The sequence below is a fragment of the Mobula hypostoma genome, chromosome 15 (genome assembly GCF_963921235.1).
Source record: "Mobula hypostoma chromosome 15, sMobHyp1.1, whole genome shotgun sequence".
NCBI lineage: Eukaryota > Metazoa > Chordata > Chondrichthyes > Myliobatiformes > Myliobatidae > Mobula > Mobula hypostoma.
The window spans coordinates 68,570,526-68,588,801 of NC_086111.1; the positions used below are offsets into that span (position 1 = coordinate 68,570,526).

At 43.4% G+C, this 18,276-nt stretch overlaps 1 protein-coding gene across 1 annotated transcript in view; it reads left to right on the forward strand.

The window, feature by feature from the left end:
* The window catches only part of col7a1 (collagen, type VII, alpha 1), a 366,380-nt gene that overhangs the window by 322,927 nt on the left and 25,177 nt on the right, over positions 1 to 18,276 (forward strand). The window contains exons 101-109 of the mRNA XM_063068334.1: positions 1,955 to 2,026; positions 5,142 to 5,177; positions 5,265 to 5,324; positions 7,501 to 7,545; positions 7,637 to 7,672; positions 11,712 to 11,747; positions 13,313 to 13,369; positions 13,478 to 13,549; positions 16,576 to 16,647. Of these exons, the coding sequence (XP_062924404.1) occupies positions 1,955 to 2,026; positions 5,142 to 5,177; positions 5,265 to 5,324; positions 7,501 to 7,545; positions 7,637 to 7,672; positions 11,712 to 11,747; positions 13,313 to 13,369; positions 13,478 to 13,549; positions 16,576 to 16,647 (486 nt within the window). The remainder of the gene's footprint in view (positions 1 to 1,954; positions 2,027 to 5,141; positions 5,178 to 5,264; positions 5,325 to 7,500; positions 7,546 to 7,636; positions 7,673 to 11,711; positions 11,748 to 13,312; positions 13,370 to 13,477; positions 13,550 to 16,575; positions 16,648 to 18,276) is intronic.

Consider the following 18,276-nt stretch of genomic DNA (forward strand, 5'->3'; position numbering starts at 1 on the left):
GTAATTAAAGTCCCATTAGAGATTTACCAAGAAGTAGGGTTAATTACAGTTACGTCTGTAGACCCTTGCTGACAACAGAAGTACAAATCTAATGTTGAACATATTCAGCTCCCACCTCAGTAGGTGCAAAAGGAGGGATCCCTTGTCCCAATTCCTGAATGATCCCCTTCTGCACATGCCACTTAGAATCAGAACCAGAATCAACTTTATTATCTCTGACATATATTAGATTAGACTATGAGGACACGCAGTCCTCTTTTATTGTCATTTAGTAATGCATGCACTAAGAAATGATACAATATTGCGAAATCTGTTATTTTGCTGTTAGCTTGAACTAGTGGTCATTTTCATCTGACCTCTCTCAACAAGGCATTTTTGCCCACAAAAACTGCCACACATTGGATGTTTTTGGTTTCTCATACCATTCTCTGTAAACTCTATAGACTGTTATACGTGAAAATCCCAGGTATCAGCAGCTTCTGAGATACTCAAACCACCCTGTCTGGCACCAGCAATCATTCCATGGTCAAAGTTACTTAAATCACATTTCTTCCCCATTCTGATGTTTGGTCTGACCAACAACTGAACCTCTTGATCATGTCCCATGCTTTTATGCATTGAGTTGTTGCCACATGATTAGCTGATTAGATATTTGTATTAATGAGCAGATGTACAGGTGTACCTAATAAAGTATCCAATATATATAACAAAAAGAGAACAGAAAAATCAAGGTAGTATACATGGGGTAATTGTCCATTCAGAAATTTGATGACAGAGGGAAATAAGATGTTCCTAAAACTTTGAGTGTGAGTTGTTTGGCTCAATATATTGGGTCCAGGATAGATCTTTGCAGGTGTTTACACCCAGGAACTTGAAACTGCTCACCCCTTGATAAGGACAGGTGTGTGTTCCTTCGACTTCCCCTTCCTGAAGTCCATAATCAATTCCTTGGACTTACTGACACTGAGTACAATATATTCCATTTGAAAGTTGATAAGAAATTTGCATCTCTCAGAAGTTGATTTCATATCGCACAATTTACCGTGCAAAAATATAATTCTCCTTATCTGCCAGCTATCTATTAAACATGTGACCTCTGATGACTGATTTTAAACTTCTAAAGAAAGACAGACTAGCTCTATTTGTCACCTGTGCATTGAAGCGTTTCATACAGTGCAATGCATCACCTGCATCAACTACCAACACCATCTGCTGATGTGCTGAGGGCAGCTTGTGAGTGTCTCCACGCCTACAGCACCAACATAATACACTGGCAACTCACTAATCCTAACCCTAACTGTGAGTCTTTGGAGTGGGAGGAAACCAGAGCACCAGGAGGAAGGCCATGCAGTCACAGGGAGAGTGTACAAAGTCCTTACAGGCAGCAGCACGAATTGAACCCTGATCAGTTGTCACCTGGCTCTATGAAGCTATGCCTTGATTGCTACAGTACTGTTGCAAACTCCAGCATTTGTCTGCCTGTCCTCTGGTCCTAGACTCTCTCACTCTTGGAGATATCCTCTACACGTCCACGTCTATTCTTCCGAAACCCCGTGAGTACATGCCCAGAGCCATCAAATGCTTCTCGTACATTAACCCTTTCATTCTAGGGATTGGTCTCATAAACCTCATTTGGACCCTCTCCAATGACAGCACACCATTCCTTATGCATGGCATGTACAGCTACTTACAACACTCCAAATGCAAATTGGAAGGTTAATTGACCACTGCATATTGTTCTAAGTGTGAAAATGTGCGGTAGAATCCAGGGAGATTGATGGGAATGTAGGGCAAATTTAGAAAACGGTATTGATGCAGGGGTAATGTCCATGATGGTCAGCATACCGTAGGGTCTGTTTCCATCTCTGACTCTGCAACTCTAACCTTAGTTATCCAGTTATTTTATCATGAGACTTGTTGCAAGAGTATTCTTTCAATGTTTTTTTTACTTAAGGGTTTACCAGGACTTCCAGGAAGAGATGGAACAGTGGGTCTACCAGGAGCACCAGGACTACCAGGACCACAGGTCAGTTCACCAAGTCAAGTTTTTACATGGAGTCAGTTTACAGACCGTCGATTCACAGAGCAATACAACATAAAAACAGGCCATTTGGACTATCTGTTCTGCCCTCATTCCATCAGTCCGTACCTGGACCATAGACTTCCATACCCCTCCCATCCACGTACTTATCCAAATATCTCATAAATGTTACAATCAAACCTGCATCCACTGGCAGCTCATTCCATACTCGCACGACCTTCTCTGTGAAGATGTTCCCCATCATCACTCCCTTAAATATTTCACTTTTCACTCTCAACTGTGACCTCTACTTCTTGACTTACCCAACCTCGGGGGAGGGGGTGTGGGGAAGCCTGATTACATTAACCCTACCTATGCCCCCAATAATTTTGTATACATGAAGGAATAGTTCCCAACCAGTGTCAAAAACTGTGACTGAATCAGGTATCTTTAGAACTTCAGCCTAAAGCTCTCCTAAACTGATAAACACGAGAAATCCTGCAGACACTAGAAATGCAAAGCAACACACGGAAAATGCTGAAGGAACTCAGCAGGTCAGGCAGCATCTATGGAAAGGAATAAACAGTCGATGTTTTGGGCCAAGACCCTTCTTCAGGACCGGAAAGGAAGGGAGCAGATGCCAGAACAAAGAGGTGGGAGGAGGGGAAGGATGATAGCTAGTAGGTGATAGGTGAAGCCAGATGGGTAGGAAAGGTAAAGGGCTGGAGAGGAAGGAATCTGATGGGACAGTGGACCATGGGAGAAAAGGAAAGAAGAGGAGCACCAGCTGGAGGTGATGGGTAGGTGAAGAGAAGAGAAGGGAAGGGAGTTTGAGGGGAACCAGAATGGGGAATGGATAAAGGAACACAAGAGATTCTGCCAATGCTGGAAGTCCAGAGCATCACATGTAAACTGCTGGAGGAACTCATCAGGTCAGTTAGCATCTACGGAGGGGAATATGCAGCTGATGCTTCATGCTAAGACTCTTCAACAGAATAAAGGGAAAAGGGAGAGAAGAAGGAGAAATTATTGAAGAAATTATGTTTAGAGAAAGTAACGTTAATGCCATCAAGTTGGAGGGTTTCCAGATGGAAAATATTCACATTAATTTAATAAAAATCACACTTCATTGCTGAAGGTCAGGTGAATGGAGCCACTTTGGAGGTGATAGCTTTGGCTGGTGTAACATCAATGGGGCACTTAGAAAATCCTCCTTCCCTCCTCTCATCAACCTTACAGAGAAAATCTAGATTCAGCACTGCATCCAGGGACAGAGCAAGTTAAACACACCACAGCTGAGCTCCACACTAACGTTCCACGCACCAGCCTCGCCATTCTGGAACGTGCCAGTCAGCCTTTAGCATAATCCAGTTCTGTAAAACCATGTCCCGTCTGCCTGATCAGGTGGATCTAACAGATTGCACGGCAATGTGGAGTCCTGGCCTGTATTTCTCTCTCAGTCAACAGCACCAAGGCTGGGGCAGGTAATCAGGCCCTCGCTATGCAGAATTAGCTTGCTGCATCTCCATCTTATGAAGGTGGCTACACTTCCAAACATGTTATTGGCTGTACTGTGGGATGTCTCACGTTATAGATGCAAATATTTTAAACCATGACAAGGATTAGATTTGCTTTATTTGTCACATGTACATCGATGCCTCTGAAAACCCAGTGAAATGCATCACTTGTGTCAACAGCCAAGGATGTACTGGGGAAGCCTGCAAGTTTTGCCGTGCTTATGGTGTCAACATAGAATGCCCACTATATACTAACTCTAAACCATATATCTTTGGAATATGGGGGGAGAAAAAACAGACTATCTGGAGGAAATCCACATAGTCAAGGGGAGAACTTCCAGACTCCTTACAGTCAGCGGGCAGCAGCGAAATTTAACCCAGGTCACTGGCACGTAATAGCGTTACATTAACTGCTTCACTACTGTTTCACCCCCAACCACCACACCACCGTGCAATTAACCCGAACCATGCCATGGTAGCGGGGCGGTTAGCGCAACGTTAATACAGATCACGATGACGGAGTTTGGGGTTTGTTTCCAGCGTCCACTGTACGAAAGTTTGTACGTTCTTCCGTGTGTGCATGGGTTTCCTCTGGGTACTCCGATTTCCTCCCACGCAGTCTGAAGTTGTACTAGTCATTGTAAATTGGCCTATGAATAGTCTGTGGGTTGCTGAGCGGCTCGGCTTGGTGGGCTGGCAAGGCCTGATCCACACTGTGTCTCTAAATAAAATATACTATTGATAGTTCTTTGGAAATTCCAAGCTTCCTGGATTATTCCTGCTTAAAACACCATCGTAAGCTTCAAAGTATCCACTGCATTGGGGATCGGGGACAGACGCTGAACCCAAGTAGTCTTAACAGTAGTGGATAAGTGCACAAGTATTTGGGATCTTATTTAATAAAAATACAAAGCGTAGGATTTATAAGAATTAAATGGGGGTTTTAATTATAAAATGGCAATATAGAACATTGAATATAAAACATTATGCAACATTACTGGCCCTTTGGCCCAAAATGTTGTGAGGACCTTTTTACCTATGCTTAAATTCCCAACCTAGGGTCTACGGACCCCTCGGTTAATGACAGGGGTCCATGGCATAAAAAGGGTCCTTCCCTTCTCTATGGTCCTCCATTCCTCTATCCTCCATGTCCCTATCTACGAGCCCCTTAAATGAGGGGTTCCGAACCTGAGGTGGGTTTATGAGCAGAATGGCTGGATGGGTCAGAAGAGCCTGTTCCATGCTCAGTTAATGGAAAGGCTCCATGGCATTATAAAAAAGGATTGGAGCCCCTGCTCTATAACCACCTGACAGCACATTTCACACTCCAACCACTCTCTGTGTAAAAACCTTACCTCTGACATCCCCACTATACTTTGCTCCAATCACCTTAAAATGACGTCCTCTCGAATTAGCCATTTCAGCCCTGGGAAAATGTCTCTGGCTGTCCACTCTATCTATGCATCTTATTATCTTGTACACCTCTTTCAAGTCACATCTCATCCTCCTTTTCTGCAGAGAGAAAAACCCTAGCTCACTCTACCTTTCCTCATGAGATATATTTATTGAAATATGATTAATAATAAATTAATTTTTTTATGTAGGGTTTGCCAGGTCTGCAGGGTCCATCAGGTGACAAGGTAGGAACCAGATTTCCACATTAATTTCCTTTTATTCATGATGCATTATCTATGAATCCCGTGGTCATTTTTATAAATTCTGTGCAGGGTGAAACTGGAATAGGAAAGCCTGGACCAAGAGGAGATAGGGGAGACCCAGGATCAAGGGTAAGAGCCCTTTTCTTCTTGCTTCTGAATCTCGAGCGTGTGCTTTAACTTCAAGCTCAGATCCTCTGCTGCTTTGTCAAAGTTGGAATATGACTGTGCAGCCAAGTCGAAAGTAACCCTGAAGCTGGGAACCGATCTCCCAGCAAAAGGGATTGCAGAGTTTGAAATTTGAAATGGTTGATCATAAGGTACCAAATCTTAGAGCAGAGCTTGACTGAGAAGTTTCAGATGGAATTCAACGCAGAGAAGTGTGGTTTGAATTTGAAGGCAGAATACAGGGTCAATGGCAGGATTCTTGGTAGGATGGAGGAGCAGAGGGATCTTGAGTTCCATGTCCATAAATCCCTCAAAGTTGCCACACATTTTAGTAGGGCTTGTAAGAAGGTGTATGGTATATTTCCCTTCATTAGTCAGGGCTGCGTTCAAGAGCTTCAAGATAATGCTGCAGCACCATAAAACCTTGATTAGACGTGTCATTCATTCTTTCATTATGTGCTGTGTCATATGATGTGGGTGATCATGGTCTTGACCACGACTGATCTTCGCAAAGTTTTCTACAGAAGTGGTTTGCCATTGCCTTCTTCTGGGCAGCGTCTTTAAAAGATGGGTGACCCCAGACATTATCAATACTCTTCAGAGATTGTCTGCCTGTTGTCAGTGGTCGCATAACCAGGACTTGTGATGTGCGCCGGCTGCTCAAATGACCATCCACCACCTGCTCCCAAGGCTTCACATGACCCTGATCAGCAGGTTAAGCAGGAGCTACACCTTGTCCAAGGGTGACCTGCAGGCTAATGGAGGGAAGGAGCGCCTTACACCTCCTTTGGTAGAGACGTATCTCTACCCCACCACCCACTTGGAATATTGTGTTCAATTCTGGTTATTTCATTATAGGAAGGATGTAGAAGCTCTTGAGAGGGTGCGGGGTGATTTTTCAAGATGTTGCCTGGATTAGAAAACAAGTCATAAGAGGATAGGTTGAGCGAGCTAGGGCTTTTCGCTTTGGAGTGAAGGAGCATGAGAGGTGACTTGATAGGGGTGTACAAGGTGATAAGAAGCATAGATCGAGTGACTAGCCAGAGACTTTTCTCCAGGCCGGAAATGACTACTCCCAGGGGGTGTAGTTTTAAGGTGATTTGAGGAAAGTGTATGGGGGAGGTAAGAGATATGAGCTTTACACAGAGAGTGGTGAGTGTGTGGAACACCCTGTCAAGTGTGGTGAGATATGGTGTGTGGTGAGATACGAGCTTTACACAGAGAGTGGTGAGCGTGTGGAACACCCTGTCAGGTGTGGTGAGATATGGTGTGTGGTGAGATACGTGCTTTACACAGAGAGTGGTGAGCGTGTGGAACACCCTGTCAGGTGTGGTGAGATATGGTGTGTGGTGAGATACGTGCTTTACACAGAGAGTGGTGAGCGTGTGGAACACCCTGTCAGGTGTGGTGAGATATGGTGTGTGGTGAGATACGTGCTTTACACAGAGAGTGGTGAGCGTGTGGAACACCCTGCCAAGCATGGTGGTAGAGGCAGATACATTAAGGGCGTTTAAGAAGCTCTTAGATAGGCACACGGATGATGGAAAAATGGAGGGCTGTATTGGAAGGAATGCTTAGGCTGATCTTAGAGTAGTCTAAAAGGTTGGCACGACATCGTGAACTGAGGGTGCTGTGCCGTGCTGAGGTGTTCTATGTGTAAATCCAAAGTTTCACCCCTCCCCTCCCCACCTATTTTTCAATAATCAATCTGAAGGAGTTGTATTGATTCCCAGTTCAGAATCACATAGATGCAACAAAAGATAAGCACGTTTACAGGCTCTGACAGTATTTGGACATTATTTTAAAGTTGCTTAACAAACTAGCAGAGAGTAACAACGTGAAACATTACAGCACTGTTACAGGCCCTTCGGCCAATGATGTGGTGCTGACCTTTTAACCAACTTTAAGGCCAACCTAAACCTTTTCTCCACTTCTCTATCATTTGAGTTGAGTTCTGAAATGATGTTTTACCCCCGAAGGCTTTGCTTTAAACAACAATCACTTTTGAGGTTAACTTATTATTAGTGTGCGACATATTTTGTAGCATCCTGGGATTGGAAAAGTGGAGACTTGATGTTTGTTTTCTGCTGGTGCTTTGAACTAAAAACGGACTAAAATATTGTCATTCCTGTCTTACCAGGGTGAAGATGGAAGGCCAGGCTTAGCTGGAGAACGTGGACTCGCAGTAACTACTTTCCTCTTTAATCTTTTTAAAAATGAAGTTTTGATTAGCTGGCTCAATTTTAATTTTCAACCCTGCTCCATTGTTTTATCAGGGGCTTCCTGGTAACCGAGGAGAAATGGGGACCAAAGTAAGTATCTTCTATTCAGATCTTCTCTAAGCTGTTAGGCCTGTGAATGGAAAAACATATCAAAGTCACATCCTTGTCAGGGTAGGAGAGAGGCCAGAAGTGGTCATAGTCTTCCTGAACAGCTGTGAGGTTTCCTTTAAAACAAGGGCTTCCAAACCATTTTTATGCCATGAGCCCCAACCATTAACCGAAGGGTCTGTGGATCCCAGGTTGGGAACCCCTGCCTTACAAGATGCTGAGGGAAAGGTTACTCTGTAGAGAATACAAATGGACAACAATTGACACTCTGGCTTCATCCAGCACCTTTGTCCTGTCTGCAATAGGCAGGATTTTCCAGGCACCATCCATTTTAATTCCAATCCCCATTCACATTCTGACATGTCTGTCCATGGCCACCTCTATCGCCACAATGAGGCCACTCTCTGGTTGGAGGAGTGACACCTCATGTTCCTTCTGAATAGCTTCTAACCTTACAGCATGAACATCGACTTCACTAACTTCTGGTAAATTGTCTCCCTTCCCCTTTCTGTCTTTTTCCATTCCCCATTGTCTCCCCTCTTACCTCTTCTCTTCTCCTCACCTGCATATCACCTCCCTCTGATGCCCTCCTCCTTCCTTTTCTCCCTTGGTCCACTCTCCTCTCCTATCAGATTCCTTCTTCTTCAGCCTTTTACCTCTTCCTTTCCATTCCTGTTGCAAGGTCCCAACTCGAAACATTTGTTAATTCCCATAGGTGCTGCCTGATCTGCTGAGTTCCTCCAGTAATTTTTGTGTGTGACACCATGGCCATTGTGAAGTTGATGAGGAATGATTGACATAGCAATTTACAGTGTATATGTCAGGATAAAAGCAGCTGGTGGTGTAGTGGCATCAGCGCCGGACTTCAGAGCGAAGGCTCCCGAGTTCGAATCCAGCCGGCTCCCTTGCACACTTTCCATCCATGCTGGGTTGAGGTCAAGGTAGCAACTCGGCCTCGTAAAAATAAGAAAGCCTGCTAAAGAAAACGCTGTCACGACGGCATCCCGATGACTCCACTCGGAGTTAAGGGCTTTCCTCTTCTTCTATGTCAGGATAAAGGAAATTGCAGGTTCATGGGGGGGGGGCAGGATGGGATATATGTCAACTTGAAGAGATTCTGGCCACTGTAAGATTGATCAGTGGAGACACCAACAGGAACTGGTACCTTGAAACATCAGAATCAAGAGCAAAATGAAGTTGTTACGGAGCAAGTGCAATGCAGGTAGCCAATAAGGTACAAGGTTATAATGAGGTAGATTGTGAGAACAAGAGACCACCTTATCATACTAGGGTACCAAAGTTGAAAGTAAATTTATTATCAGAGTATATTTGTTACTATATACCATCAGGAGATCCATTTTCTTACAAGCAGTTCACAGTAGAACAAAAAAATGCAACAGAATCAATAAAAAATACACAGACTGACAAACAACCAATGTGCTAAGGAAGACATTTATTACGACTGATCCAATATTACAGATAGGAAAATCTATAATAACTGTCTGGATATAATATTACAGTATAAACCAGCAAGAACAACCTACTTAATAGATATAGCCATTCCAAACACACATAACCTACAGAAATCAATAAGTGAAAAACACCAAAAATATACTGAATTAAACAAAGAAAATGAAAGGCTTTGGAACATGAACAGGTTATTTATTATCCCGATAGTAATATCTACAACTGGGTTCATCCCAAAGGCACTACATAATACCATTATACAATTAGGGCTACACAGTAATATCTATGTAAATCTTCAGAAAGCCACAATACTAAACACCACGAGAAAAGTCCGAAAGTTCCTAGCAATTGAAAAATGAGTGTGCTTGACTATGCCCTTACCTCAGGTTTTACCAGCTGAGGGAAAAAGAACAAAAAAAAAACCAATAAAATAAATTAATAGATAGTTCGATAAATAATACTGAAATCATGAACTGCCCTTGAAAGTGCATCTGTAGGTTGTGTTGAGATGAGTGAAGTTATCCACACTGATTGAAGGGTAATTATTGCACTTGACCCTGGTAGTGTGAGATCCAAGGCTCCCGTACCTCCTGCCAAAGGGCAGCAATGAGGAGAGAGCATGGCCCGTATGGTAGGGGTACAAAAATGAACAAATAAAACTTAATTCTGGTTATGATTGGCTGTTGATATGGATATTGACATTCAGTAGTCTTATAAGAATGGGAACAACTATCCCTGAGCCTGGTCTTCAAGCCCTTGTATCCTCTACCTGTCAAGAAGGAGGAGAGAAGAAAGAAAACCTGGGGTGGGTGGGGTCTTTGTTTATGTTGGTTGTTTTACCGAGGCAGTAAGAAGCATAGACAGAGACCATGGGGGGGAGGGAGGCTGGTTTCCATCATGTGCTGAGCTGTGTCCACAACTCTGCATGTTGTTACAGTCATTTGCAGAGTAGTTGCCATGCCAAGTTGTGATGAAGCTGGATAAAATGCTTTCTATGGTGCATCAATTAAATTTGAGAGGTTTGGAGAAGACATGGCAAGTTTCTTTAGCCTGCTGAGGAAGTAGAGATGCTGGTGAGCTTCTTTGGTATGTTATGAACATCGTTGGACTAAGACACGTTATTGGTGATGTCTCTCCCAGGAACTTGAAGCTCTCAGCCCACTGTTGATGTAAACAGAAGCATGTACATCACACGGCCTCATCCCCATACCTCCCTACAACCCCTTCCTGACATCAATGACCAGCTCCTCTTTGATTCCAGGATTGAAAGGCTTATCATATGAGGAGCATTTGATGACTCTGGGCCTCTACTCACTGGAATTCAGACGAACGAGTGGTAACCTCTTTAAAACCTGTCGAATAATGGAAGGCCTCGATAAGGAGAATGTGGAGAGGATGTTTCCTATGTTGGAAGAGTCTAAGTCCAGAGGGCACAGCCTTAGAATAGGGAGGGATGTTCTTTTAGAACAGAGATAAGGAGGAATTTCTTTAGCCAGAGAGTGGTGAATTTGTGGACTTTGTTGCCACAGGTGGCTGTGTAGGCCAAGTCATTGAGTATATTTAAGGCAGAGGTTGATAAATTCTTGATAAGTCAGACCATGAAAGGATTTGTGGAGAAGACAGGAGATTGGGACCAAGAGGAAAAATAGATCAGCCATGATGAAATGGTGGAGCAGACTCATTGGGCCAGATAGTCTAGTTGCACTCCTATATCATACGCTCATTATAGACCTGGAGGGGCACCTGGATAACAGACTTGAGTGGAGCACCAACACTCAGAGTCGTGTCTCCTCCCTGAGGAGACTGAGGTCCTTTAGAGTATGCAGGCCTCACCTTCATGTGTTCTGCCAGTCTGTTGTTGCCAGTGCAATCTGTTATGTGATGGTGTGCTGGGGCAATGGCATCAACACAGGTGATGCCAACAGGCTCAATAAACTGATTAGAAAAGCTGGCTCTGTTATTGGAGTCAAACTGGACACACTGGAGGCTGTGGTAGAACAAAGGACCCTGTGGAAAATCCTGCAAATTCTGGACAAAGTTTCCCATGCCACCTTGGCTGAACAGTGGAGCACTTTTAGTAATAGAGTAAGATAACTGTGGTGCTCCAAAGAGCGCCATGTGAGGTCATTCTTACCCTCGGCCATTAGACTCTATAATGAATCAACCTATAGCCGGGGAAGTGATGACCCCCTCCTGCTAGACTGTTCGTGGTAACTTTTTTTTATTCTTTCTACTTCTCTTCTAATATTTATATCTGTGCACTCGTAACACTACTGTGACACTTAATTTCCTTTGGGATCAATGAAGTATCTATAGTCTAAAGGTGTTTTGTTTAGCTGAGATTGAGGGTAAGATTGTTGTCATGACACCATATTACTAAGTTTTCAGTCTCTTTCCTGTACTCCAAGTCTTAGATATTTGAGATATGGTCCATTATGGTGTATCACCTGTAAGCTTATAGATGGAGTTAGAGTACCAGTGGTGAAGAGGGCAGATACACAGAAAGCTGTTGTAACATTTAAGCTGAGGAAAATCCTTTGTCTTTGCATTGTAGGGAGAGCGTGGATCAGCTGGACAGAAAGGAGATAAGGTATGTAGCAATGTTACTGAGCACATAAAACCAGGTCTTGTATCTCACATTTGCTTTCTGCTTGTCTTCCCTCTACTGTGACAAAGCAGATTGAAAAGAGACAACTCTTCAGAAGTCACCTGAAACCTGTCAACAATTCGAGTCAGGCACTGAACAGGTCCCTTGTCCTTGCTCCAACATTCAGTAAAATGGTCATTAATCCTTCAACCCAAGTCTATTTCCTACACAATCTCAAAATGTATTGATTGCAGTGTTTAAGTGTTCAGTGAAAAGTCACCCACAGTCTGCTGAAATAGAGAATACCAAATATTCACAAGGCTCTGTGTGGGAATATGTCACTTCATCCTCTCAAATCGAACACCCAAAACTGAGTCCTTGAATTCAGAAATCTACTCCTGAGAGGAAGCATCCATTGTATAAAACCCTGACAGAGTTGGGGACCAAAAGTATGAGCTACCTGTCCTAGTGAAGGAGAATTGAATATCAGAATGCCATTTTCTCAGAGGATGTGTAAGATCCCTTTCCAGTGCAATTGAACAACTGAGGTTAAAGACACAAAGCATGGTTATACAAGGTCAAGATATATTCAGATTCACAAAGAACAGCTTAGAAATGTCCACATAGTCTCCCAACTCATGAAGATCTTGCCCTTATCATATCTAATTTAGGTCCTATTTTAGATATGGCGGTACAGTAGTTGGAGGTTCTGCCTCACAGCTGGAGCAATCGTGGTTCGATCCTGACCTCCAGTGTATGCATGGTCTCCTGAAACATTGAGTGTTTTGCCCATGTCAAGTCCTCCACTTTCTTCCCACATCCCAAAGGAATGCTAGTTGGTGGGTTCAGGTACTGTAAATTGGCCAAGGGACAAGTGCATGAAAGGAGAACTATGGGTGAAATTAATAGACCTGAGAGCGGGCGAATAAGTTCCTGAGAAATAGAGCCATAGAGCACTAAAGCACAGGAACAGGTCCTTTGGCTGATCTAGTCTGTGACAAACTATTATTCTGCCTAGTCCTGTTGACCTGCGTCCAGACCATAGCTCTCCATATTCCTTCCATGTTGTATGATGTGGGCGATCATGGTCTTCCCATGACCACGATTGTTCTTGGCAAATTTTTCCAAGGAAGTGGTTCGCCATTGCCTTCTCCTGGGCAGTGTCTTTACAAGACAGGAGACCTCAGCTGTTATCAATACTCTTCAGAGACTGTCTGCCTGGCATCAGTGGTTGCATAACCAGGACTTCTGATAATGCACCAGCTGCTCAAATGACCACCCACCACCTGCTCCCATGGCTTCACATGACCCTGATCGGGGACTGAGCAGGGTGCTACACCTTGTCCAGGGATGCCCTGCAGGCTAGCGGAGGAAGGGAGTGCCTACACCTCCTTTGGTGAAGACATATCCATGTACCTACCCAAAAATAACTGAGGAAATGGGACTAATGGGAACACCAACCTAGACAAATGGCCTTTATGGAAAAATGTGGCAATTCAATGAACAATAACAATAGTGGAACGATCATTCATAGAACTAATAATTATTTCTTTATGTTCCTTATGCAGGGTGAAGCAATTGCTGTCATTGGAACTCCTGGGATTAGAGGAATTAAAGGAGAGATGGTAAGAAATAACATTATAGAAGTTAGAAAAGGAAAAAACAGAAATATTTTTATTGCTGCTGAAGAGATTAGGTGCTTGAGTTGCTGGTAAACTCTCACTTTCTCACAGGGAGACCGTGGTCAGAAGGGAAGTGAAGGAGAAAAGGGAACGAAAGGAGAAGAAGGACCAAGGGGAGAGAAGGTATGTGCTCTGGTGACATCTTGTGGAGGATTCAGGGGATAAGGGTTCACATCCTGCAGATAGTGATTTGAACTATAAGCAGCCTAAATTATTGTTTTTACCAACTTTCCAGGATAAAACTGAGTTTGTTAATTAAGCTTTGGAAAAATCTGGAAATACAAGGCCAGTAAAAGTGTCCAACAAGTTTGGATAGTTCCAGGTTAGTTAGAACTTAGAACATGACAGCTCGGTACAGGCCCTTTTAACCTACTCTAAGATCAATTTAGCCCTTCCCTCCCACATTTGTTAGCCCTCCATATTTCAAATACTCAAGTGCCTATCTCTAATCGAGTTAATTCTACCATGACCCCTGGCAAGGCATTCCACACATTCAGTAGTAAGTTTCATGCATTCAGTTTATACAGAGAGTAGTCTCTGTGTAGAAAATTTACCTCTGACATCCCCCCATACTTACTAAAAATTAGCCATTTCCGCCCTGGGAAAAAGTCTCTGGCTGTCCACTTGATCTACGTCTCTTATCATCTTGTTCACCTCTATCAAATCACCTCTCACCCTCCTTCGCTCCAGAGAGAAAAAGAGAAATTCCCTAGCTTGTTCAACCTATCATCATAAGTCATGCTCTCTAATCTAGGCAGCACCCTGATAAATCTCTTCCTCAACCACAACATTTCTATAATGAAGTTATCAGAACTCAACATAATTTTCCAAATTTTGTATACCTGCAACATTACCTCACGTCTCTTGACTCAATTCCTCTGACTAATGAAGGGCAATACACCATACATCTCCTTCAAAACCCTATCAACTTGTGCTGTAATTTTGAGGGATCTAATGACATGGACCCCATGATTCTTCACATTGCGAAGAATCCTGTTATTTGCCCTGTACTCTGCCTTCAATCACGACCTTCCAAAGTGAATCACTTCACACTTTATTAGGTTGATCTCCACCTGCCATTTCTCAGCCTAGATCTTCATCCTGTCAATATCCCATTGTAACCTGAACAACTTTTGACACTATTCACAACTCTGCTAACCTTTGTGCAACCTGCAAAACTTATAACTCACCCTTTCACTTCCTCATCCAAGTCATGTACAAGTATCACATAGAGCAAATGCACACAAAATGCTGGAGGAACTCTGCAGGACAGGCAGCATCGATGGGGGAAAAAAAAGTACAGTCAGCGTTTCTAGTTAATCAATTGACTTAATCCCTGCTTGGCTGGGTTTTAGATTTAGGTTTGGACTTTAGATTTAGATTTTACAAGGGGTGATTGATAAGTTTGTGGCCTAAGGTAGAAGGAGTCAATTTTAGAAAGCCTAGCGCATTTATTTTTCCTACATTTACACATAGTCCAGCGGTCATGGAGCATACAGATCCCTTCTTTGTAGAAGTCGGCGTCTTGAACCTCCAGAAGTGGTCCACAGCAGGGGTGATTGATAAGTTCATGGCCTAAGGTAGAAGGAGATGAGGAAAAACTTCACACTTTCTGCATTTTCACTCAAAGAGTTGAACTGCACGTGCATGTAACGAGAGCTGTATAACTCATCTCCTACCTTAGGCCACAGACTTATCAATCACCCCTGCTGTGGACCACCTGGAGGTTCAAGATGCTCTCGTTACATGCATGTGCAGTTCAACCCTTTGAGTGATAATGCAGAAAGTTTGAGGTTAATAACTCATCTCCTCCTACCCCAGGCCACGAACTTATCAATCACCCCTGCTGTGGACCACTCCTACAAAGAAGGGATCCATATACTCCACAACTGCTGGACTAAGTGTGTACATATAGGAGGGGACTATGTTGAAAAATAAATGTGCTAGGTTTTCTAAAATTGACTCCTTCTACGTTAGGCCACGAACTTATCAATCATGCCTCATAGACATTAGATTTAGATATTAGACTTTAGATTTTGATTTTAGATTTAGTCTTTAGATTTCAGACATTAGATTTTGATTTATATTTTAGATTTTTGATTTAACCACGTGGCCAAGTGGTTAAGGCATTCGTCTAGTGATTTGAAGGTCGCTAGTTCGAGCCTCAGCTGTGGCAGTGTGTTTGTGTCCTTGAGCAAGGCACTTAACCACACATTGCTCTAGTCTGTGCGAGGAGTGGTGCCCACACAGACTTCCAATCTGCGCCTTGTAAGGCATGAAAATGCCTGACACAGGCCTCTCATGGTCTGAGTCGACGTTCCCTCCCCTTTCATTCAGATTTTTGATTTAGATTTTAGATTTACAATTTTTGGTCTTAGATTATTTATTTATCACACGTACAACTAAGCACGCAATGAAATGTCTTTTTGTGTTAACGACCATGGAGATGCTGGTGCTAGCCCTTAAGTGTTGCCTAACATTCTAGTGCTAACATAGTATGCTCACAATGTTCAGCAGAACAACATACAGCCAACACACAACAAGCTTCAACAGCTAACCAAACCCCTTTATAGACCACCCCCCACACCAACCCACATATTCAGACAGGCCTCCAGACCATGGCCCTGGACCCATAAACATCAGGCACCACACCAACCCTTGCAGAATGCCATTTGTCACCGGCTGCCAACCAGAAAAGGACCCCATTTATTCCCACGTTTGCCTCCGGCCAGTCTGCTAATCCTCTATCCATGCTGCCATCTTTTCTGTAAAACAATTGGCCCTTATCTTTTTAAGTAGTCGCATGTGCTGTACCTTATCAAAGACATTCTGAAAATCTAAATGAACAACATCCACACTCTCCTTTGTCGATCCTGCCTGTTAGTTCTCAAAGAATTCCAGCAGATTTGTCAGGCAAGATTGCCCCTTAAGGAAACCATGCTGACATTGGCCTATTTTATCATGTGCCTCCACGTACCACGAAACTACATCATTAATAGTGGCTTCCTCCTTGCCTTTCAAAATCTTTCATGTTCCCTTATATACAGATACTCAGCAACCTATAAGAAAAAAGATGTTGGTAACAATTTACATCAATACTTCTGTATTTTAAATATACCATCTGATTTGGTTTGTTCTTTTCCATCAAGGGACCGAAAGGAGACCAAGGTGATAAAGGCTCAGCGGGCTTCCCAGGAGCCAGAGGTCCTGACGGGCAAAAGGTATGAGCCTGAGTTCCACCACTATTTCTCGATTTACGAATGTTCAGTTTGTGAACTCTTGTTGAAACACCACCGTCTACATTTCTTCGATGTACAAAGCTATGGCGAGCACATTGGTTCAGCACCAGGACTTCATCAGAGCGGCCTATCAGAATCAGGTTTATTATCATTGATATACGTCATGAAGTCTGTTGTTTTGTGGCAGCAGTGTGGTGCAATACATTAAAAAAGTGTCACGAGCCTTGTGGCCCATCAGGCCAGTGCTTATGCCGGTTTCCGTGGCGTGAAGCGACTGAGAGTACGAGACCCCCCCCCCCGATAGGACGCCATTCTATCACAAGGTTAACCCCCAGCATTTTTGCCAGTACCCATTCTCAGCTGGGTAGACTGGAGCATTGTGTGGTTAAGTGTCTTGCTCAAGGACACACACGCTGCCTCGGCCGAGGCTCGAACCCACGACCTTCAGGTTGCTAGTCCAACGCCCTATCCATTTGACCACGCGCCACAGGGCAGTACATAAAATATACTGTAAATTATAATAAGATATATAATTAAGTGTGCAAAAGAGAGCAAAAATATTGAGGTATTGTTCATGAGCTATTCAGAAATCTGATGGTGGAGCAGAAAAAACTGTTCCTAAAACATTGACTGTGTGTCTTCAGGCTCCTGTATCTCCTCCATGATGGTAGTAATGAGAACCAGGGTGGTGGTGGGGGGGCGGGGAGGCCTTAATAATGGATGCCACCTTTTTGACACATCACCCTTTGAAGTAACGCACAAAAATGCTGGAGGAACTCAGTAGGTCAGGCAGCATCTATGGAAATGAATATACAGTTGATGTTTTGGACTGAGACCCTTCTTCAGGACTGAGGAGGAAAGGGGAAGATGCCAGAATATGATGTTCTCGATGGTGGGGATGCTAGTGTTCGTAATGGAGCTGGCTGAGTTTACTACTCTTTGCAGCTTTATGCCTGGATGCCTTTAAATCTTGGATGGTAACTCAACTTCCTTCTCCATGCCTGTCCTAGTCATAGCCTGCAGTGAACAGCATAATTATTGTGTAACTGGCTTTCTTCAAAAGCAGTTCCTTGGCTGGGTTATTCAGCAAAGTTCCTCCAGCATTTTGTGTGTGTTGCTCAAGATTTCCAGTATCTGCAGAATCTCTTGTGGGTAGTAATGTTCTTGCTTTGTCTTGGATACTGCTATCACAGGACCTGCATCCATCTAACCAATACACTTCAGTGTACTGATAGAACTTCGATGTTATGACATTAAATACTGGCTGAGAGTCATTTTAATTGTACACCATTGAGCATTTTGTATCACCAACCAGAATGTTTCCAGATCTCAATGCAAATCTTTGAAAAGGCCATGAAAATAGTAATCCCACAAAATGATAAACCCTTTCAGTATCCTTCCGAATAGCTCTCTTTTTTCATTTCCCCTCTAACCTCTTCTCTTCTATCACTTCCCCTGGTCCACTCTCCTCTCCTATCAGCTTCGTTCTTCTTCAGCCCTTTACCTTTCCCACCGATCACTTCCCATTTCATGCCTCCTTCCCCACTCACCCACCTTCCCCTCCACCTGGTTTCGCCCATCACCTGCCAGCTTTTCCATCCACCTTATTCT